The 22,813-nt window shown below is 45.1% G+C and overlaps 1 protein-coding gene across 1 annotated transcript in view; it reads left to right on the top strand.

The window, feature by feature from the left end:
* STAB2 (stabilin 2) overlaps positions 1 to 22,813 on the top strand; it is a 206,502-nt gene that overhangs the window by 20,368 nt on the left and 163,321 nt on the right. Inside the window, exons 5-9 of the mRNA XM_062203017.1 lie at positions 487 to 556; positions 11,090 to 11,185; positions 16,297 to 16,422; positions 17,366 to 17,562; positions 19,748 to 19,881. Coding sequence (XP_062059001.1) covers positions 487 to 556; positions 11,090 to 11,185; positions 16,297 to 16,422; positions 17,366 to 17,562; positions 19,748 to 19,881 — 623 coding nt within the window. The remainder of the gene's footprint in view (positions 1 to 486; positions 557 to 11,089; positions 11,186 to 16,296; positions 16,423 to 17,365; positions 17,563 to 19,747; positions 19,882 to 22,813) is intronic.

The raw sequence follows: 22,813 nt of genomic DNA, 5'->3' as shown, positions 1-22,813 counted from the left end.
AAGTTGTTGTCATTGCTGCATTAAAAATCACCACCATCAGGTGGTGCTGTCCTCAACATCCTTTGAACCTCTGAGTCTACCTAGTGAGGAATTTTTTGGTTATCTTATGAAAGTGGCTGTTGGCAAGTTTCAAGCCTTAGAGAGTTTAAATGCAAAGAATTCCTCCTGAAGGGGATTGAGCTCCACTCTCTTCAGAAATGCAAAACGGAGTTTTGCTCTCACTCATGGGTGACACTGTGATGTGCCTGTTAGCACCTGCCATCTATCTATACCTTTGGGCTGACAAAGCCGCTTTCTTCTGTACAGCTGTGGATGCTTGGTGGGAAAGGACACCAAAACAGCAGGACCAAAGGAAGAAACAGTCAGGGATTCAATAAAGGCTCAGCTGTATTGGAGAAACAAATACTACCCAGACCATCAGTAGCAAGTTCAAGGGCTTCTTGGGCCACACAGGTCCCTTTGGGTCTAACGTCATGTATCTTGCAGGAAGGCTTTGGCGGAACAGCCTGTGAAACCTGTTCTGATGACAACCTATTTGGACCCAGCTGTTCACAAGGTACATCTGATTTTCATGTTAACACATTCTTAAGGGATGGGAGAGGCTGTTTGTTGCAGGAGTAGAGGGAGGGATTCGTTGGGAAGTTATATGTAATCAAGTCTATGGGGAGAAACAGGTTAACCCCTCTGATACAATGCAGTCAACGAAGAGACCGTGTGTGATTCTCGGACTTGCAAACTGCTATTTGCCAGTAACGCCCTCTGGCATGGGGTAGGCAGGGAGACGATTCTCTCTGAGCTCTGGGACCCAACAGCCATCTGTTCCATGCCTGCACAGTTACTCCCTTTCTGGATCCCTTTCTGGATCCTGGACTCCACGGACACCCAGAATTTTCTAATTCTTCTACAGCTGCCACCACATTCTAATTCTTCCCTTCCTTTTGTGAGTCCAAAAATAAATGTGTGCTGTGGCCAGGGATTGTTGATTCCAAATTAAAGAAACCTCAGAGTGACTTCTCCATTCTCTGATTTTTGGTTGCCTCTGGAAGCAGACCCTGAGACAAGGATTTGAGTACAAGTAGTTTATCTGGAATGTGTTTTCAGTAACTTCTTGATGTCAAGAAGGAGTGTGAGAAAAAGTAAAGGGTGTGTTATCAAGACAGGCACCAGCATGGATGGCTGGGAGCTGGTGAGAACCACATAGCCAGCACTGCGGCTCACTAGGCTAATCCTCCACCTACGGTGCCGGCACTCTGGGTTCTAGTCCCAATTGGGGCACCAGTTCTGTCCTGTTTGCTCTTCTTCCAGTCCAGCTCTCTGCTGTGGCCCAGGAAGGCAGTGGAGGATGGCCCAAGTGCTTGGGCCCTGCACCCGCATGGGAGACCAAGAGGAAGCATCTGGCTCCTGGCTTCAGATCGGCGCAGCGCGCCGGCCGTAGCAGCCATTTGGGGGGTGAACCAATGGAAGGAAGACCTTTCTGTCTCTAACTCTGTCAAAAAAAAAAAACCCAAAAAACAAAAAAACCACATAGCAGGTGCTTGCCACATCCCAGCACAATGCTTGTGTGCAGTCAGTGAATGAATGAAGCTGAGCTGTTTGATTCCCTAGGGTGCCTAGGGTTATCTAGCCCAAAGGGGCAGGCAGAACAATGGCTCCCCAAAGATGCACAGAGCCTCATCTTGAGAGATGGCAAAGGGGAATTCGGATAGAAGTAAGGTTGCTACTCATCAGACCTTACAATAAGAGATCATTCCTGGAGTATTGGGTGGGCTCAGTGTAATCAGAAGGGTCTGCAAATGTGGAGAGAGGAAGGTAGGGGACTTAGTGGCCATGAGAAGAAAGACATAACTGGCCACTGCTGCCTTGGAAGATGGAAGGAGTCACAAGCCAAGCAGTGCAGGAAACCTCCAGAGGCTGAGAAAGGCCCCACGGTGGAGCCTTCAAGCCTGCATAGAGGAACTTGCTTCAGCCAGTGCCTTGATCTTGGTACTGTGACCCTAGGTTTCTGCCTTCCAGAAATATAAGATGACGAAGTTGTCTTGGTTTAAGGCACTGAAGATTTCAGTCCATTCTCCGATGCTATAACTAAACACCTGAGGCTGGGCAATTTGTTTAAAAAAGAAATAAGTTTATTTAGCTCATGGCTTGGAGGTAGAAAGCCCAAGCAGCCTGTGGGAACTCTGGCAAGGGCCCTGTGGCTGCCGCACATCACAAGAGATGACATCATGGCGGGAGTGCATGAGAGGGAGAAATCCTATGACGAGGCGGAGGCCAGCCGAGGGGAGGGCTTCCGTGCTTTCATTACAGCTCCTTTGGCAGGAACTGGTTGGTGTTCCACGAGAACCATGTGAGTCCCTTCCGAGGGGATACTCACAATGACCTAGTGACCGCTCCCTGGGCCCCACCTCTTAAAGATCCCACCACCACTTTTTTTTAAGATTTATTTATTTGAAAGGCAGAGTTACAGAGAGGCAGAGGCAAAGGGGGGAGGGCAGGAGAGGGGGAGGGGAGGAGGGGAGGGGGGAGAAGGGGAGGAGGGGAGGGGGGGGGAGAGAGACAAGTCTTCCATCTGCTGGTTCACTCCCAAGATGGCTACAATGGCCAGAGCTATGCCATTTTGAAGCCAGGAGCCTCCTCTGGGCCTCCAATGTTGGTGCACGGACCCAAGGACCTGGGCCATCTTCTACTGCTTTCCCAGGCCATAGCAGAGAGCTGGATCGGAAGTGGAACAGCTGGGACTTGAACCAGCGCCCATATAGGTTGCCAGCACTGCAGGTGGCAGCTTTACCCACTATGCCACAGCACTGCCCCCCACCCCCACTTCTCAACATCACTGGTGACCAAGCTTCTAACACAGAAACCCTTGGGAGACAAACCCAAGCTGTATCCAAACCACATCACTAAGATTGTGGCAATTTGTTAGAGCAGCACCAGGAAACTGGCAGAACCACCAGGGAACAGGTGCCCATTTCCTGGCACTTCCAGCATCTTGTGAGCACTCAGAGCAGCCGCCTTGGTGTTCTCATCAAACCCTCAGGCAACAAGCTTTAGATGCCAGAAATTGGAGTGCACAGAATCCACAGGGCCTAAAAATGTGATGTGGTAGAGACAGTGGCTGCCAGGGAACGTATATGGTGACTTTGTCCAGTACCACCTTAGTTCTGGCTTTTGTGGAAAAATGAAATGCATTAGACATTGCTTGGATTCAAATAGTTTTCCAAGAAGCCATACATCTGCTCGTCACATCCCTATCATGTTGCCAGTCTAATAAGTTTCATCTTCAATGGCAGAGGCTTTGCCTCACTAAACCATGGCATCCTGGAAGGCAGGTGCAGTTATGTTTAACTCCAGAGCTGCCGAGAAGGTAAGCACTTCTGATACTTCTAGAGGAATGAATACATGAGTGAGTAAATGAGTGATCCAGCAATGTTGTCCTGGCCCAGAAGTACGCTTCCAAGGGGCAGCATGAAGTGGAGATTAGAACTCAGTTTTTCAACTCAAAACAGGTTTCGGCGTCAAGGCTGTTAACTGGGAGAACCTGGGCAGGTTTACTGAGCATGCTCTGTTTGTGTGTTTGTCATCTATACACAGGGAAGTGCTGCCTCCTCTAGCAAGGATGACAATCGGAGTTGTTATTACCTGTTATTCCCCACAGCCTCCTCGTCTTAGGCATTTCTTCCCTCACCATTCTGCAAAACACCATCTCATAAAGGTGTTAGCAAGACCAAATTGCAGGCAGATAGTGGCATTTGGTGTGGCTTTAAGATTAACATGGCATTGAAGGACAGTAGGAAAAATTATAATAGATTGTTTAGAAATAACATGTCTCCTTCCAAATTGGCCCTTCCCTACTACAGTGCTAGAATTAAATTATATATAGTAAAAAATACTGAAATGAGAAGAGAAAGAAGAGAGCTAGCGTTGCTTAGTTCCCAAGAAAGTAGAGGAAGAATTGTTTGGGAAGAAGATGAACTGGGTTGTTTTAACAGACAGGCATCGATGACTGGTGAACACAGGTGTACCTGGAGACTCTGAACATTGCCAAACCATGAAAGTAGCCTCACTTCATGTTTGTGCCATGGAGAAAGGCCAAGTGAAAGGGAGAAAGATAAGATGGTTTAGAACTCTAAGTAAGGAAACTGGAAACCTAAACAGAGCTGGGGGTGGGGGAATATCTCCCCATCCCAGATATTTCTAGAACTTCCTGTAATGTTGGAAATGTTCCGTAGCTGCAGCAGTCAACCTAGCAGCCACTAGCAACATGTGGCCACTGAGCACCCAATGTGTGGCTAGTGCAACTGAGGGACTGAACTTAAAATTTAAAATACTAATTGAATCCAAATAGCTACACCTGGCTTGTGGCTAGCACAGCCCTAACAGAGTGGTTGAAGAGTGCAGGCTGCGAAGTCAGACTGGCCTGAGTTTGAGAAGCACCATAAATGGCCATGTGACCTAGGCCAAGGGATCTAAACTCCTTGGGCTGTAAACTGGAAGGAATAATGCCTGCCTCGTGGGGCTGACAACATAGCAAAGCTTACAGCAGCATGTCACAAGCAATAGAGGGAAGCAAGAACTAAGTGACAACAAAAACAATCCAACAGCAAGCAAAAAGGAATGTATGAAGGAATTAATCGGTGAGGGAGTCAGTAATGGCTGCTTATTTCCCATTGGCAAGAACTAGATCCTGCAAGTGTTTTTAGCCAGGTCTCCACTAGGGGCCAGTGTTGCTTCATCCAATGTGGTATCGGTCCCTAGGATGTGGCAATTCTGCCTGGACCTGAGACAGCTCCATTAGGTGCAGTGTATTTTTAACAATGACTTTACCCTGCCACTGGAGCGTTCTCCTACCAGGCTGTTTATTGGTTTGGAGATGATTTAGAGCTGCACCAGCCAATGCCAAATCCCTACCCTACTCAGTGCCCCAGGCCCCAGCTAACACAGGATACAAAGCCCATTTTCTCCGACATGACTCCCAAATCGGTCCCACAACAGAATACCTAGCATTTTGAGTGCCTACCGCATGCCAGGCAGTCCCCATACTCTGCGGGTATTCTTTACAACTTAAGTGGGAGCACTCATTCTGTGGACAAAAAGGCAGAGGTCACTCAATGAGGCCATGCAGCTGGAACAGCTGCAGAAGCAGGATTTGCCCCCATGTGTCTGATCCCAGCACTTAGGATCTCAAACACTGCACCATCCTGCCTCTGAGTGCCTACTACATATCAGCCCCTAGAAGGCTGATAAGAGAGAGATTAGGTCCCTGAGACTAAAGAGCTAGCAATGTGGGCAACAATTATATTACAAAATTGCAGAAGAGCCAGCAGTTGGCTCCTGCCATGGAATGTGTCTTGGGACCATGTACACTATTACCCCTCTGGCCAAAATGGTCACGACTTTGACCACTTCGGTGTCACGGTCCAAGTTTCCCGTGTCTCTGGAGATTTGCTGAGGCCAGTTCACAAAGTAGCAATGGCCTTTTCAAGGACCATCTGGGAATTCCTCTGCTGCTTTCCCTTCCCAAGGTCACTTCCTTGGCGTTGGCTGGCAGCCCTGCAATGCAGTGTCAGACTCCCAAAAGCAGCTTGTGCCAGGTCAGCCAATCCAGTAGAGAGGCTGCCCTGGAAGGAGGACAGGACACAGGGAGAGGCTGGTGCCAGGGCCTTGCAGCTAGGAGGGCAGTCAGTATCTGAGCTGTGAGCAGGGCCCAAGTGCCCTGCCCACTCCCTCTTATGCCGCTCAGCTTCGTCCACGGGCTGTATGACCACACTTAGGATGTCAAATCTCACCGTTTCTCTTAGGGTCTAGCTTCTCTCCTACACAGTGAGCTCCTTCAATTTAAATATTGTGAATTACACACACACACCTGGTGCCTACTATATTGCCTGCTATTGGTAGGATCTGAATAAGCAGTTTAATGTTCTATTTGTTTGCATCTAATTGAATGGAAAAATGAGAGAAGTCTTCCACCTACTGGTTCACTCCCTGAATGCCCGCAGTGGCCTTGGCTGGACCAGGCCAAATCCAGAGGCCCAGAACTCTAGCCAGATCTTCCACGTGGGTGGCAGGAGCCCACACACTCGAGGTACCATCACTGCCTTCTGGGATGCATTAGCAGGAAGCCGAATCAGAGTAGCCAGGACTCAAACCAGCACTCCAATACGGGATGTTAGCATCCTTAGTGGTGTTTTAACCTGCTGTGCCATAAAACCAACCACTGCATTTTTAATGGAATTGAATCTGCTCTAGTAAAATCCATACACTGTGGCTCCCTCTGGCTTCTCTCCAGAACTTGTCATTTCCCAAAAGTTGCAGCCACAGGTGGATGTTGTGTGATTTGTTCTAATGGAAACAACGGCATTTGGGTTTGGAGGGAGGCTGGCAACTGAAGGAGGCTGGCAAGTGCAAATCCAATTTAATTCTTGACGTATTTATACACAGAAGTTTGTGAGCATCGAATTAGATATTGCACACAGAACACTTGCAAAATGCCTGGTAGATAGTCAATGCCTAGAAAAAGGTGAGTGTAGGGCCAGGTCTAGAGCAGGGTCAGCAAGGAGCATGCCCTAGGTGCAAAATTTAAGAAGGAACCAAAAATCTCACGGAAGCTAAATAATTGTTCAGGCTTCCTTCTGGAGCTAGAAATTCAAAATCAGCAGAGCCATGCTCCTTTCAGAGCTTCTAGAAGAGAAAAGAGGAGAGAAGAGAATCCCTCCTTGCCTCCTCCAGCTCTGGCAGCCTCAGGTGTTCCTTGGCTGTGGCAACATTACCCTAGTCTCTGTCACCATCTTCTCATGGCCTCATTCCCTTCAACCTCTGTGTCTTCTCTTCCTATTGTAGGGACACCGGTCACATTGGAATGAGGGCTCACCCCCACTCCAATACAACCTCATCGTAACTACTTACATCTGCAATAACTCTGTTACCAAGTAGGATCCATCTCAGATCCTAGAGATTAGGACTCTAGCACACGCTCTTGAAGGTCAAGATGAAACCTGGACAGTAATACTTTAGAATTGATGAACAAAACATCTAAGTGTTGAAGGATTCAACTGCACATTTTCCCTCTCCTGCCTCACTCTCATCACCTTAATCCTGGCCCTTGACAAATGCTGGCCTTATTTAAAATTTAGTTGTATAGTTGTAAAAGGTTCCACAAAGGTTATTGAAGGGTAGTATGATGGGGATTCAAAAACTTCATGGAAAGTAGAAATATGTGATGTGTTTATTCTAAAAATAAGTAGTTTGAAAAAATATTACAAGATAAAATGATTTTAAAATAAGTTTAAAAATGCTTTGAATCTTTCAAAATAAAAAAATTGATCTGTGTAGGTTTTTTTCATAATACATGTTTTTCTTGAACTTTATACAAGATTTATGTATTTCAAAGACAGTTAGAGCACAATCTTCCAATGACCAGGGCTAGGCTAGGCCAAAACCAGGAACCTGGAACTCCATCCAGGTCTCCCATGTAAGTGTCAGTGGCCCAAGCACTTGAGCCATCTTCCATGAACCAGCGCCCCTATGGGATGCTGGCATTGCAGGCAGTGGCTTAACCTGCTGTACCACAATGCCAGCCCCTTCCACAAACACTTTGAAGACCCCATATATGGAGCAAGGGAAGGCAATCCAGGGGGATCTAACCTAACAGGGAAGAGAAATAAATGAATTGAGAAAGTGCTAGTGCTGACCTAGTTGCTACCAGCTAGAGCACAATGTTCCCCAGCTGAACATAATCTCAGTATCACCCTCAGACAGACTCGCAATGACTGATGTAATGAGACCGACTAGGCCACTGCATGATGGTGTCTGAACAGAGAAGAGACAACAGTGGGCAGCCACAAAAACCATAATGCAGTCATGTGTCACTTACCGACATGGATCTGTTCTGAGAAATGCCCCGTTATGCAATTTCATTGTTGTGTGAACGTCAGAGTGCACATCACACAAACCCAGGTGATTCAAACCAGTCACTCCGTGGGCCCTCGTGATGCAGTCAAGCAACATGACAGATGTATGTTCTAACCAGTAAAGTAACCAACATACTGTTTTACAGAAGTCATTTTTTAATAAGCAAAAGGTACTCTCTAAAAATTATATCACAAACATGAACCAGTAGTATAGTCATTTGTTAGCATTATCAAGTACTAGGTGCTGTGCACAGTATTGCTATAATTTCATACAGCTTGCAGTGCAGTGGCTGAGCATCCCTGCAAACGTGGAAGCAATGCTTTTTGCTACAACATCTCCAGGTGAAAGGAATGAATGTTTCAGCTCCATTATAATCTAATGGGGTTACCATCCTTGAGCAAAAATCATTATGCAGCACCTGACTGTAGTTGCATTAGAATGTAATAGTAAACAAGGTAGAAAAAAATGCTACCAGAGCCCAGAGGAGCACAGGGTCTGGTTTGGGACCACTAAGATGGCACCACAGAAGTGGGGGCTTTGGTTGGCCTTGAAGGATGAGGAGAGTTTCAGTCAGTGCCCAAGGGAGAGAGCACAACTGATGTAAAAGTAGAGGTGTGAAACGGTAGGAGGCACATCCTGTTACTTCTGCCTGGCATGTCTTTTCTAGGGCAGCCTCACCCCACCTCTTCCTGGCCAATTCCCATTGGTCCACCATGTCCTAGCCTTTATCATACTGCATTGGCTGTTTTCTTCTGCCATTAATCTGTGCGCTCTTTGACTTTGTCCTGTTATCTTTGGACTATTAATCTCTTGCACAGCACCCTGATCGCAGTAGGTGTACAATAAGTGTTGCAAAGGGAGAGAAGTGAGGAGTGAACTGAGTCATCCTCCATACTTAGAATCCAGGGTATATAAAATCGAAGGTGGAAGGTGAAAGTGAAAAATGATAAAGGTCGGAGACACACTGGGGAGGTCCTTGTTTGCCAGACTGAAGCATTCGGATATCATTTACCTGGTAACTGAGAGTCATTATTTGAGGGAAGGCCATCCTGATGTCACTGCTAATCGAAGGAAACAGGTGGGATGGAAAGGGGACAAATTGAAGGGAGCAAGGCCAGCTAAAGTCTACTGCAATAGTCAAAGCAAAACATAATGAGGACCTGAATGAGGAACAGTACCAGGGGATATATGAGCAGAAAATCGAAGTGAGAGATGTAATCAAGAAGGCAAAGGATTATTAGATTTTATTATTAACTAGGCTATTAGATGGTTGAACTACTTTATTCTGGCTTTTCTGGTATTTTTGGTTAAGTTTTTAAGCAGGCTAATCTTCTTAATTATATTGTACCTGAGCTGATATTAAATTGGCTTACAAAGCACTTGAACATGTGTGTGGTAGCAGAAGAATGGTCCCCAAAGATGTCTGTGTCCTAACTGCTAGAACCTGGGAGGATGGAGGTTACCTGGCAAAGGGGAGTTAAGGTTTCTTTTTTTTTTTTTTTTTTTTTTGACAGGCAGAGTGGACAGTGAGAGAGAGGCAGACAGAAAGGTTTTCCTTTTGCCGTTGGTTCACCCTCCAATGGCCGCCGCGGTAGGCACACTGCGGCCGGCGCACCGCGCTGATCCGAAGGCAGGAGCCAGGTGCTTCTCCTGGTCTCCCATGGGGTGCAGGGCCCAAGCTCTTGGGCCATCCTCCACTGCACTCCCGGGCCACAGCAGAAAGCTGGCCTGGAAGAGGGGCAACCGGGACAGGATCGGTGCCCCGACCAGGACTAGAACCTGGTGTGCGGGCGCCGCAAGGCGGAGGATTAGCCTAGTGAGCCGCAGCGCCAGCGGGAGTTAAGGTTTCTGAACAGTAGACTTAGCTTAAGGAAGTTGCTCTGGGTTATCCATGTGGCCCGATGTACTCACCAGGGTGGTTGTAAGTGGAAGAGCAGGGCTGATGAGAGAACCAATGGAGAAGGACTGTGTTTTGAACTTTGAAGACAGATAAAGGTTGGCAGAGACAAAAGAGCTTCTTTCCTGAAGTATCCAGAAAAAACAGCCCTGATTTGAGTTTAACAAGGCCTTAGACCTCTAGAACTATGAGATAAACTCATGCTGTATTAAGCCTCTAGGGTTGTTTTTTTTTTTTTTTTAAGACTTATTTATTTACCCGAGAGGCATAGTTATAGACAGAGGGGAAGACAGAAAGCTCTTCCATCTGCTGATTCACTCCCCAAATGGCCACAATGGCTGGGGCTGGGCCAATCAAAAGCCAGGAGCCAGGAGCAGCTTCTGGGTCTCCCACACCAGTGTAAAGCCCAAGCACTTGGGCCACCTTCTGCTTTCCCAGGCCATCAGCAGGGAGCTGGATCAGAAGTGGAGCAGCCAGACCTTGAACTGGCACCCATATGGGATGCCAGAGCTGCAGGTGGATGCCTAACCTACTATGCCACAGCACCAGTCCCAAGCCTCTAGGTTCGAGGTAACTTGTTACAGCAGCAATGGAAAACTCACGCAACATGCTTCACAGAGGGATTGGAGACAGTGGTAGTGGAGCAACCTGACCGTAAATCTTGGTATGAAGGAGCCACAGCCTGGGTGCTGAGGAGTTGACCCTTTACTTTGAGGACCCTTCATTTGTCATCTCTGAAATGACCTGTCACTAAACTGAAAAGCCATCTATTTTGAGTTAGAAAGCATGACAAACTTATTCAGACCCAATGGGTTTCTTTTTTTATTCTTGCATTGCCCTGTCATTCAGAAAGCAGAATTTGTTTACATAGATGCTTCTGCCAATAGTGATTGAGTTCATGGTAGCTCTTCTCTTTTAAGCATAACAGGTAAATGTAAAAGGAAATTGGTTCTCTTATTGAGATATCCAAAAATGAAACAACTAGTTAGAAAGCGGCGAAAAGAACCCCAATGCCTGTGATACTCCAATGCCAGGTATGCTTCACACACCTTACCTCCTTCAACTCTGCAGAAATCCCAGGAAGTAGGCCTCGCTCTCCAAAAGTTAGACGATAAAAGGAAGATGATTCTGAGTTTCACAATGGAGTCTCTAAGACTTCCAGCCATGATTTCCTCCAAACCGCACTGTGCAGGTTCTCAGTAAGCACACTTTGAAAATGTTGCCCTTCCAGAACCTTTAGAAGCAGTCTATATCAGATAATGAAAATTCCCCATCATCTGTTTGCAGTGTGCAACTGTGTGCATGGCGTGTGCAACAGTGGACTCCACGGTGATGGCACTTGTGAGTGCTGCTCTGCGTACACTGGCCCCAACTGCGACAAGCGTAAGTTCTGCTAATTTCTGTACCGCCACACCAGACCCGAGAGCTACGGTGCACACGTTTCAATTCTGTCGTCATTCGGAGCTCCACAGGGGCACGATGCCTTTGCTCTGCTGAAGAGAAACCAAGAATTAAAGAGAGGGTAGGGGGTGGGCACTTGGTGCAGTGGTTAAGATGCCAAATTGAAATCCCTGCTTCCCATTTTAAAGTGCCTAGGCTTGAGTTCCAGCTCCAGTTCCAATTCCAGATTCCTGCTAATGCACCCCCTGGGAGACGGGGCGGGATGGATCAAGGTGTTGGGTCCCTGCCAACCACATGGGACACAGGGATTGAGTTCCAGGCTCCTGACTTTGGCTTAGCCCAGCTCCAGCTTTGCAGGCATTTTACTCTCTGTGACTCTGCTTTCGAATACTTTAAAAAAAAAAAAAGAGGAGAAGGAAAGGAGAATGGAGGATAGGTGTGATAGAATGGGGAAAGATAAGAACAGAAGAGGTGTAGTGATGTAACTGTGTGACAGTGTGAAGGATAGAATGCAGAGAGACACTGGGTCTAGGGAATACCAGTAGAGGTCATTGAAAGCTGCTCGGCTGCTAAAGGAGAGAAGGCCAATCACGATGCAGTATGATAAAGGCTAGGACATGGTGGACCAATGGGAATTGGTCAGAAAGAGGTGGGGTGAGGCTGGCCTAGGAAGGGCACACTAACACTCAAAGGGAGAGGAAACAGGTTCATCAAGGCTGTGACTCACCAAAGGTTGCAAAACTAATAAATAAAAGAGGGGGTTGAATCATCTGAGTCCATAGGGAAGTACTCAGTATTCTATTACACTGAGTCCAATCAAGAAAGAGAACTCAGAGGATGATTGATACGAGAGACACTTAATATAAAATTTAGGTAGCTATGACGAAAGTGCACAGGGGATGATAGGGCTGATGGAGCGTGACAGATGTTGGAGAAGCTAGACTCAAACCTCAGTGGAGAGGGCATGGTGGTAGCCCACGAGATGACAGAAGTCAGCTGTTTGCCAAGGCCAGCAATGGACAACAGTCCCCAGGCAAGGACAGAGAGACCCTCCAGGGCACTTGTGAACTGAAGTTAGGCACTTCTCAGGTGTACAACTTATAGATGCAATGCCTGTGCAGGGAAGTTGGCAGGAAAGTGACTGATGGATCAGAGCCAAGGATGCTAAGCCACCTGATGACAACAGGGCACTCTGGGTGCCCAGCTGGGGCAGAGCATCCCTGAACAGATTATGCAGAAACAGCAGCTAACACAGAAGCACAACACTGCTCCCTGGATCCAGGAAGAGGAGCCCTGCTTCCTGCCATGTCCCTGTAGCGCCCTCTACTGGCAAAGCTTAACATCTCTCTGCAAAGCCAAAACCCTGACATTTATAGCACAGCCGGTTTGAAGGTGAATTTGGGGCTGGGAAAGCAAAGAAATTTGTCATTCTGCCCATGAATAAAGCCAGATTTAACTTAAACTCTGGGTTTTAGTCTCAATGATAAGAAATGAATCATTCTGCCCCATGACACTAGCCTCAAGTTACCCGTTTGGTTTCAGCCTCCTGTTAAATGGAGAGGTTGGACAAGATTGAAAGTCAACAAGTACAAATTCATTTTGTTGAAAGCCTTTGAAGACTATGACTACTGGTAGTAATACAATGAATAAAACACAACCCCTGCTGTCTTCCTGTGAAGGGCACGGCCTTACCACCACCAATTCCAGTCCAAAGTGAGGGGGGTGGGAAGACTCTTGTGTGGACTTCCCACCTCTTTCTCCATTACATGATGGATGGACTCACTGGCAGAGACATCTCGGTGAGACAGGTGACCCAGCTCAGCAGCCAGCCCAACTGACAACACTGTCAGATTTGCTTCCAACTGGAGAAATATTGTCGCATCAAAAGATAAACAATAGTCTGAAATGAAAATGTTTGCAATTTAGATGACAAGTTTTCATAATATGAAATAAACTAAATTTTTCAAATGGGTCTAGGAGCAGCTAGTTCTCAGAAGAACTAAAAACTAGCTATAAACATGGGAGAGGTGCTAAAACTGGTAGGAATCTCCCAAATATGAATTAAAGCCATAGCGAAGTAGGCTTGGCATTTGTGAGGTTGTCTTTGGTTTTGGCCTTGACTTTTGGCCTGCTGTATTACACAGATTGAAAAGACAAATATATCTACAAGCATAAGAAAAGTGAGAATGGGTGTGTGGATTTCTACAACCTATGGAAGACTTAGTTCTATTGCCTCTTAAGGCACAAATAGAGTATGCTACTGGGAACACAATTCTAAAAATTTATTCTAGAGAAAAGTAGGAGTTAGCAGTAGGTAAGAATATCTGTACAGAGAAATTCACAACAGTATTGTTTGTAAGAAGAAAGCAAGCTGGAACCAAATGTCCATCAGTAGGAAACTGGCTGAATAAACTGTGGTACATCCTGTACTAATTAGGATAATGCTAGATGCAATGAGAAATGAACACAAAAATTCAGTGGCTTAATACCATGGTTCTAAAATTATGTGCCAAGACACATCCACATTACCATATCAAACTCATTGGGCACTACTGGATATTTTTAGAAAGCTTTTATTTAATAAATATAAATTTCATAGGTAAAGCTTTAGGAAAATAATGGTTCTTCTCCCCATACCTGAGCTCCTACCCCCACTCTTGTCCCACCTCCTGCTCCCTCTCCCATCCCATTTTTCATTAAGATTCATTTTTAATTATCTTTAGATACACAAGATCAATTTAGTATACACTAAGTAAAGATTTCAACAGTTTGCACCCACACAGACACACAAAGTATAAAGTACTGTTTGAAGACAAGTTTTACTGTTAATTCTCATAGTACAACTCATTAAGGACAGAGATCCTACATGGGGAGCAAGTGCACAGTGACTCCTGTTGTTGATCTAACAATTGACACTCTTTTTTATGATTTCAGTGATAACCCGAGGCTCTTGCCATGAGCTGCCAAGGCTATGGAAGCCTTTTGAGTCCACGAACTCTATCAGTATTTAGACAGGGCCATAAGCAAAATGAAAGTTCTCTCCTCCCTTCAGAGAAAGGTACCTCCTTCTTCGATGGCCCCTTCTTTCCACTGGGATATCACTCACAGAGATCCTTCATGTAGGTCATTTGTTGCCACAGTGTCTTGGTTTTCCATGCCTGAAATTATCTCATGGGATTTTTAGCCAGATCTGAATGCCTTAAGGGCTGATTCTGAGACCAAAGTGCTGTTTAGGGCATTTGTCATTCTATGGGTCTGCTGTGTGGCCTGCTTCCCATGTTGGATCATTCTCTTCTTTTTAATTCTATCTATTGTTATTAGCAGATGCTTGGTCTTACTAATGTGATCCCTTTGACAATTATTCCTATTATGATCAGTCACACACTTAAAATGATCACTTTAACTAGTAAGATGGCATTGGTACCACCCAGCTCAATGGGATTTGGAGTCGCATCGCAAGTTTTTAGCTTTACCCTTAGGGGTAAGTCTGTGGGAATGTGTGCCGAACTGTACATCTTCTCCCTCTCATATTCCCCCTCTTATTTTTAGCAGGGATCAATTTTCAACTGGGTTTAAACACCTATGAATAATTGTGTTAAGTAAAGAGTTCAACCAATGATATTAAGTAGAAAAAGAAAATAATAAAAAAAAGTCATTCTTCAAAAGTCAGGACAGGAGCTGATCAAGTCATTGCTTCTCATAATGTCAGTTTCACTTCTACATGTTTCCTTTAGGTGCTCAGTTGTCACAGATCAGGAAGAACATGTGATATTTGTCCCTTTTGGGACTGGCTTGTTTCACTAAGTATGATGTTTTCCAGATTAATCCATTTTGTTACAGTGTATTTCGTTTTTTTTTTTTACCACTGTGTAGTATTCCATAGAGTACATATCCCATAATTTCTTTATCCACTCTTCTGTTGATGGGCATTTAGGTTGATTCCATGTCTTAACTATTGTGAATTGAGCTACAATAAACATGGAGGTGCAGATAGTTCTTTTGTTTGCCAATTTAATTTCCCTTGGGTAAATTCTGAGGAGTGGGATGGCTGAGTCGTATCTGGGCAGTTCACTTGAATATGGATACTGACCTAACCTTTCACACAGAACTGTTCATCCCAGTCTGTGAAATTTAAAAATAAGGAGCCCATTGAATGCCTGTATTAGGCTCTCAATAGCCAGGAACTCCCAAAGGTTAAATTCAGGAATCAGTTTTGGGCCAGAGCCACTCAGTTGTACAGCCTCCTTGTGATTTGACTCAATGAAAAGAAATTTTTATAGCTCTTGTGAATGGGTCTGATCTTAGAAGTTCTTTCTCAGCCTTGGCATTGTCTGTATATACAAAGGCTATTGATTTTTTTGTGTTAATTTTTATATCCTGCAATTTTACCAAACTGTCTTATGAGTTCCAATAATCTCTTAGAGTCTCTTGATTCATATATATGTATATATACATATATATACACACATATATATATATATATAACATGTCTGCAAGCAGAAAAAGTGTGACTTCCTCCTTTCCAATTTTATGCCTTTGATTTCTTTTCCTTGCCTAATGGCTCTGGCTAAAACTTTCAGTACTATGTTGAATAGCAATGGTGAAAGTGGGCATCCTTGTCTGGTTCTGGATCTCCGTGGAAATGCTTTCAATTTTTCCCAATTCAATATGATGCTAACTATGGGTTTGTCATGTATTGCCTTGATTGTTTTGAGGAATGTTTCTTCTATACCCAATTTGAAATGATCATTTTTCCATTCAGTTATTATAGCCATCGTGCATATTCCTACTAAATTAGGGTGCTTTTGCTTTTTACTTGTTAAACTTCTTATTCAGTGAAGCATTAAGCTTTTTTACTGTAATGTAAATTTAAAATATGTTAACTCAAAAACTGAAAATGAAAAAGATAGAGGGCAGGAGGGAGGGAGAAAGGGAATATCATTATAGTCTTAGACTTGTACCAATAAACAAATTGAATCTGTTAAAAATTAAAATTCAAAATGAATTTAAAAATTAAAAGGAATACTGCAAGTTGGTATTTTTTAGAACTAGTGTTCTATTAATGCAAGTACTTTGACAATATTCCTGTACAGCGGTTCCTGAATGTGCAGCCTTGCTCTGCCCGGAAAATTCCAGATGCTCACCTTCCAGTGAAGACGAAACAAAACTGGAATGCAAATGCCTTCCCGATTACAAAGGCGATGGCAAAGAGTGCGAGCGTGAGTAGAATGCAGAGCCTGCTGGGTTTGCTCACTGACATGCTGGGGTTATGTAAGAGGGGAATAAAACCTCATCACCTTCCTAATAGTAACACAGTGAACATTTCTGTTTCTGTCTATGTAGTTTAGTAAAATACATGAAAAGTGCCAAGTAAAATGTTCAAGTGTCAGGCCTCTATAACTGGCAATTTCTCCTTCTGTAATTAAAACACATATGTGAGCTTTAAAACACGCTTTTATATCACCTTAATGTCTAAACTACAGCACTTTTTTCCTTTTCATGTTCATGCCCCTTCTGAAGGTCTGTACTGTGCATCAGTTCAGCAAATGAACTCTGAATCCAGACTGTCCGGATTTAAGCCCAGATAAAACTTTTACTAGCTACATGATCTGTAGCCTGCTGTGCCTCAGTTTTCCTATCTATTAAATGGGGATAATAAAGATTTATCTTAAGGGATTGTTATAAGGATTAAATGAGTTAATACATGGCAAATGTTTAGAACAGGAACCCCAATACATAGGAAGGATCTTCAAAAACTTTATAGAAAATCTGTACTATGAAAAAACTGCACAGTTTTCAAAAACGTTTTACCCTGAAATAAATTTATCTTTTGATTCAGTTTTTCCCTGAGCATTGTGAAGAACTTGCATATTATAAATTCTAAAATCACTAGTATTCTTTTTTTGTGCAATTATATATTTAATTACACATATAAAATGACATGATAATACATAACGGTATCTGTAGTGACAATTGCCCTGCCACATGAGAATCTGTTTTTGTGGAGGAGCTAGTCATATGGAATGGCATGAAATATTTATTAAAATTGTTGACTTACCTTGGCAGCTGTGATGAGCTGTGACCCACAGATGCATCAGCTCAGGTTCCCTTCTGCAACTCTGAAGGTGCTAATTGCCTTTTGTCTTGTCATTGCTTCTCAAGCCATCAACCCCTGTTTGCAAAACGTCTGCCACCCTCATGCTCATTGCACGTACTTGGGACCAAACCGGCACAGCTGCACCTGTGAAGAATTCTACCATGGGGATGGCCACGTGTGCCTACCAATAGACCCCTGCCAGACTAACTTCGGAAACTGCCCTACAAAGTCCACGGTGTGCAAATACGATGGGCCTGGACAGGTGAGCTAATAATGCGAGGAGCCGATGTGACTAGAAGGACAAGGCGCAACCTTGTGCCAGCGGCATCATTTGTCTTCTGGACCTTCCAGTCCTCTCTTCCGATGCTCGGGTGGGGATTCCTGCCCCAGACAGACTTCCATGTGCTCAGGGCCTGACCTCAGTGTCCCCCCTACTCCGTCTAGCCTCCAAACTCACATTTCCCAGCTCCTCCATCAAAACCTAACTGATCGGAGTCTTTTATCACAGTCCTATGTGGTGATTGACCAAATACACACATAATTCAAAATTAGCAAATCGACTGTCAACCAGAACTTGGATGAATATATAACTTACTGTCACTCCCAGAGTTCCATTCCCTCTAATTTTTTAAGTTACAAGGGGCTCTTAGAACTAAAAGTATACTGTCCCAAAGAGATGAAAACTGATCAAATGTTAGACAACACTGAAAGATTGTAGGGAGCAGTGAGGATTCTGGGGTAAAACACTGCCCCTTTAATTTTTCTTACTCCCCACTCACTGACACTCAGTAATTCTGCCTTTCAAGTAAATAAATGAATAAATCTTTAAAAAAAATTCCCCTTTAAATAACAGCATGACCTTGAGTGGTGATAAATCACACTGGTCAGGAGATCTTTGTGGAGGAGCCAAACCCGGAGAGCTTTGTCCCTAAGGTTGCACTCATCTATCAAGTATCTAGTGAATGCCTGCTGTGCCCATAATTGCACAGCAAGTCTGCAGTGGAGAAATCTATCCACACAGCAGGCAGTGGGTGCAGGGGGAGAGAAGTCTTGGTGACTGGCCCCAAAACAGCCGTGGACCCCCGCAGTCTCATCAGCACCCAACGGGAACATTCCTGGAACTCCCTGCAGAGAAGCCACCCAGTTGTGCCTCTCTGAGAAGCAAGAGTGCCTCACATGACACTTCTGCCACCAACTTCTAAGGCAAGGTTTGCAGAGAAATGCCAGGGGCTAACTTCCCATGCTCAAAATAAGGGTCTTTATGGGAAATCCATGTTGCACCATGAATTCCAGGACCTTGAGGGGAGATTAAGAATATGCTTTGTCTCTTTAAAAATGGGTCTCAGGGCAGATTTTAAAGTCTTAGAGACCTCTCATCAGTCACACAAAACCCAGCATTGCATTCTTTCAGAGCAGAGTTTCTCAAGCTCGGCATTGTTAACCTTTGGGGGCTATCTAACTTCTAACAGGTGCTGTCCTGTGCATGGCAGGATGTTTTAACAACATGCTCAGTCCCTGTTGGCACCAACCTCCCCACATTGTGACCACCAAAAATGTCTCCAGGGGTAGGCAACAGGCACAGTGGTTAAGATGCTACTAAAGATACCTACACCCTGGTTCTGCTCCTGATTGCAACTTCCCACTAATACACACCCTGGGAAGGCAGCAAATGATGGCTCAGGTTGTTGGGTCCCTCCCACTTACATGGGAGATACAGACTGAGTTCCCAGCTCCTGGCCTGGCCCCAGCTATGATGGGCATCTGGGGAGTGAATCAATACATATATACATACACATGCATGTATATAATCATCAATCAATAGATAGCCCCTTAAATATCTCCAGACATTGCCTAGGTCCCCTGAGTTAACCCATGGTTAATACAATCTAGAGTGATAACACTCCAATCTGAACATCAACCTATGCTTACCTATATACAATCCAAAACCAGAGATTATGGAGGCAGGCACTTAGCCTAGTGGTTAAGGTGCCTATTTCCCATGGTGGAGTTCCTGGGTTCAAGTCCTGGCTCCAGCTTCTGACTCCAGTTTCCCACCAATTACAGACCCTTTGAGGCAGCAGTGATGGCTCAAGTAGTTAGGTTCCTGCCACCCAAATGGCAGACCTGTGTTAAATTCCTGGGTCCTAGCTCTGGCCCAATATTTGGGAAGTTGAAGTGAATGGGAGCTATCTTCCTCTTCCTCTCAAATAAGTTTTTAAAATAAAATTATGTAGCCCTGGAGGTCGGCTATATGTGCTTCATAGTAGGTGAGATGTATGAACATCACTTCTACTTTTTGATATTTTGACAAATCTTTTGCTTAAGCATATATTTAAGACCTATGCTAACCTAGTTTTTAATGACAAAATAGCAACATGCATTAAGAAGAATGCTGGCTGAAGTGACTAACTGGGTTGATGTTTGTTTTCTCTCCCTGCCTACTGAAGTCTCACTGTGAGTGTAAGGAACATTACCATAATTTTGTACCAGGAGTTGGGTGCAGTATCACCAACATCTGTGAATCAAACAACCCATGTCATAAGAATGCAAACTGTATCACCATCGCACCTGGCCAAACTGAGTAAGTCTTTTTAATTCTGCCCCTATGCTCTCCAAATGGTGAAAGTAGTGGCCAGTCATTACAGTAAGTTCCTCAGAGGAAAAGAAGAGTCTGAGTGTTTCAGCCTTGTATCCACCACCACTCCACATACTAGGAGTAAGGAGCACAGTAGGTACTTAATATATCATTATGTAATCCATGAATCGCTTGGCACCTATTTCCTTTACAAAGATCGTTAGAATATTCTAGAACATGGATCTGGCCCGATAGCTTGCTATGAAGTAGTTGGAACGTGGGAGAAGGAGACTGCTGTGACTGGGAAAACAGATGGCTGCTGAGATTCCACAATGTGACCCCTCACGTACCTGCCTATTTCCTTAGTGGTGAACTGTTGCTCACTGGTGGTGCACACTAGCCCGGGGAAAGTGGATAAGCGTGAGTGGTGTTTTCTGGACTCCAGGTTTCAGAAGAAGCTGTTCCCTGCAGGCAAAAGCATTTGTGTGAATACTCCTGAGGCAGAGGCAGCTCATGTGAAAGAAAGGGGATTGTACTGGAAGTTTAAAGACCTGAGGATAAGGCCTGGCACAGGTGCCCATCAGACATGAGACCCTGGGGAAGTGGCACTCTCTCTGGTCTCAGTGTCTCTGTGTGTAGAATAGCACCAGATGTCTATTCCATAAGATAGTGGTGACAATTCTAGGAGAGAACCGTTCTGGAAATTTCTGTACAGGTGTATCATGGTTTTCTTAGTGACTGAGAACTCAAGTCTTTGAACTCCTGGACCAAGGTTTCTCTCTGTGCCACCCTCACTCCTCATTGTCACCAGAGTCTGCCTAGGACTCAGACTGCCATTGTGAGTTCAGACCCATAGTAGACACTGAGCCAAACAAACATAAACCAGTTTCTGCGCTTCCAAAGCCCCCTTCTGCCTTCCTTGAAGTTGCTCCCATGGATGACTGGGTTTTCAGTGGTTAGGTTTGCCCAGAGAGGCAAGTGATGGTCACAGTGTGCTAGCTGGGCAAAAGAGTGACCTGCCCTCACTGCAGCTGGTGTGCAAAGAGGTTGGGTATCAGAACCCCTGGGTTCAAACCCCAGCTGTGCCACTTACCTTGGCCTCTGACGTCATAAAAAGGGGGAATTGTACCTCCCACCAAAGCTGTGGTGAGGATTAAATGAAACTATTCATTGATCCCCAGGCAGAATCTGGCACACAGAACTCACTCCATTCCTGTTGACTGCACACACAAACACAGCATGGCCTGCAGACAGACACACATGCACCCGACACACATACACGTACAGGCACATCTTCTCCCACACGTAGATTCTGGTAGTGTGGATGACCAAACCAGTGCACACATCTTTACCATCCTCTGAAAAAGTCCCAGTGGAAAGATTCTTTCTTTGTTTTGACAAGGAAAAAAAAACAATAACACAATATTGGTATGGTGAACTGCATCCAAACTTGTGTTAAAATATTAATGGGACTAATATTGGATTTTAAGAGTACTTGTACAACCCACACTTTCTTCTTCCTCCCAAAAGATGGACTGTCTTCAGCTGAATAAGAGACCTAAATTAAAAGACTTGCAGCAGGCATTTGGCCTAGCAGTTAAAACACCTTATGTCTGCATCCCATATTGGAATATCCGGGTGCAAGCCCTGGCTCCACTTGCAGATCAACTTCCCAGCTAATGCACAACGTGGGAGGCATCAAGTGGTGGATAAAGTATTTGAGTCCCTGCCACCCACATGGGAGACCCAGACTGAGATCCAGGCTTCTGGTTTCAGCCTGGCACAGCCCTACCTATTGTGGGTATTTGGGGAGCAAGCCAGCAGAAGGAAAACATCTTTTTGTCTCTCTCTCCCTGTCCTGACTCAATTTTTTAATGGCTGATTAATTACACAATAAACCGTGAAGCTATCAGTCCTCAGCTTATTTAGCACATGGAGGATGAAGACCGATTTTGTTTTTGCGTCCTCAATATGGCATCTAGTATATGCCGAATCCCTAAACTCATGCTGTGTCAGTCGCTGGGGGTCACCCCATTGAGAAGAATGAGAAGAATGAGTTCAAATGTGGACTTTCCCATGCACTGCCCAGGTTGACCTCAGACAAGTCTAAACTTCCCTAAGCCGCTGTTCTCACACCTGATGAGCAGGACCAGAACCGAGACTGCCTCCTAATAAGGGGTTGACAAGTTACTGGGTGTCGGCTTGCATTGAGCTCTGCCTCTACTCTGGATATGACTGAGAACACAGATTTGCATGCCTGTTCCACTTGCATCTCTTTCTGTGGACTTAGCAGAAATAGAAGTAAGGGGCCCTCCTAAGGGCCCTTCCAAAAGCCCAAGGGGAAAAAGAATGGGATTAAAAGATATGTTCATGTGGGTGCAAAAGAATTTTGAATTCGTGCATGGTGTTTTTGGTTTGTTTTTTTTTTTTTTTTTTTTTTTTTTTTGACAGGCAGAGTGGACAGTGAGAGAGAGAGAGAGAGAAAGGTCTTCCTTTGCCGTTGGTTCGCCCTCCAATGGCCACTGCGGCCGGCACGCTGCAGCCAGCGCACCGTGCTGATCCAAAGCCAGGAGCCAGGTGCTTCTCCTGGTCTCCCATGGGGTGCAGGGCCCAAGCACTTGGGTCATCCTCCACTGCACTCCCGGGCCATAGCAGAGAGCTGACCTGGAAGAGGGGCAACAGGGACAGAATCCGGCGCCCCGACCGGGACTAGAACCCGGTGTGCTGGCGGAGGATTAGCCTAGTGAGCCGCGGTGCCGGCTCCGTGCATGGTGTTTTCATAGTATGTGTTTCCAGGAGCCTGTTGAACACTCTCTGTTGAAGAGGAGAGCATTATCTCATTCAGCTTCAACTGTAAAGGAGACTCCCTGACAGAGCAGACATTGAAGAAAAGCACAGTTTACATTCCAGCTGCAGAAAAGCACACCACACAGCAGTG

The sequence above is a fragment of the Lepus europaeus genome, chromosome 10, assembly GCF_033115175.1.
Source record: "Lepus europaeus isolate LE1 chromosome 10, mLepTim1.pri, whole genome shotgun sequence".
Classification (NCBI taxonomy): domain Eukaryota; kingdom Metazoa; phylum Chordata; class Mammalia; order Lagomorpha; family Leporidae; genus Lepus; species Lepus europaeus.
The sequence above is the reverse complement of the archived record's forward strand: the minus strand, read 5'-3'. Positions and strand labels throughout refer to the sequence as shown.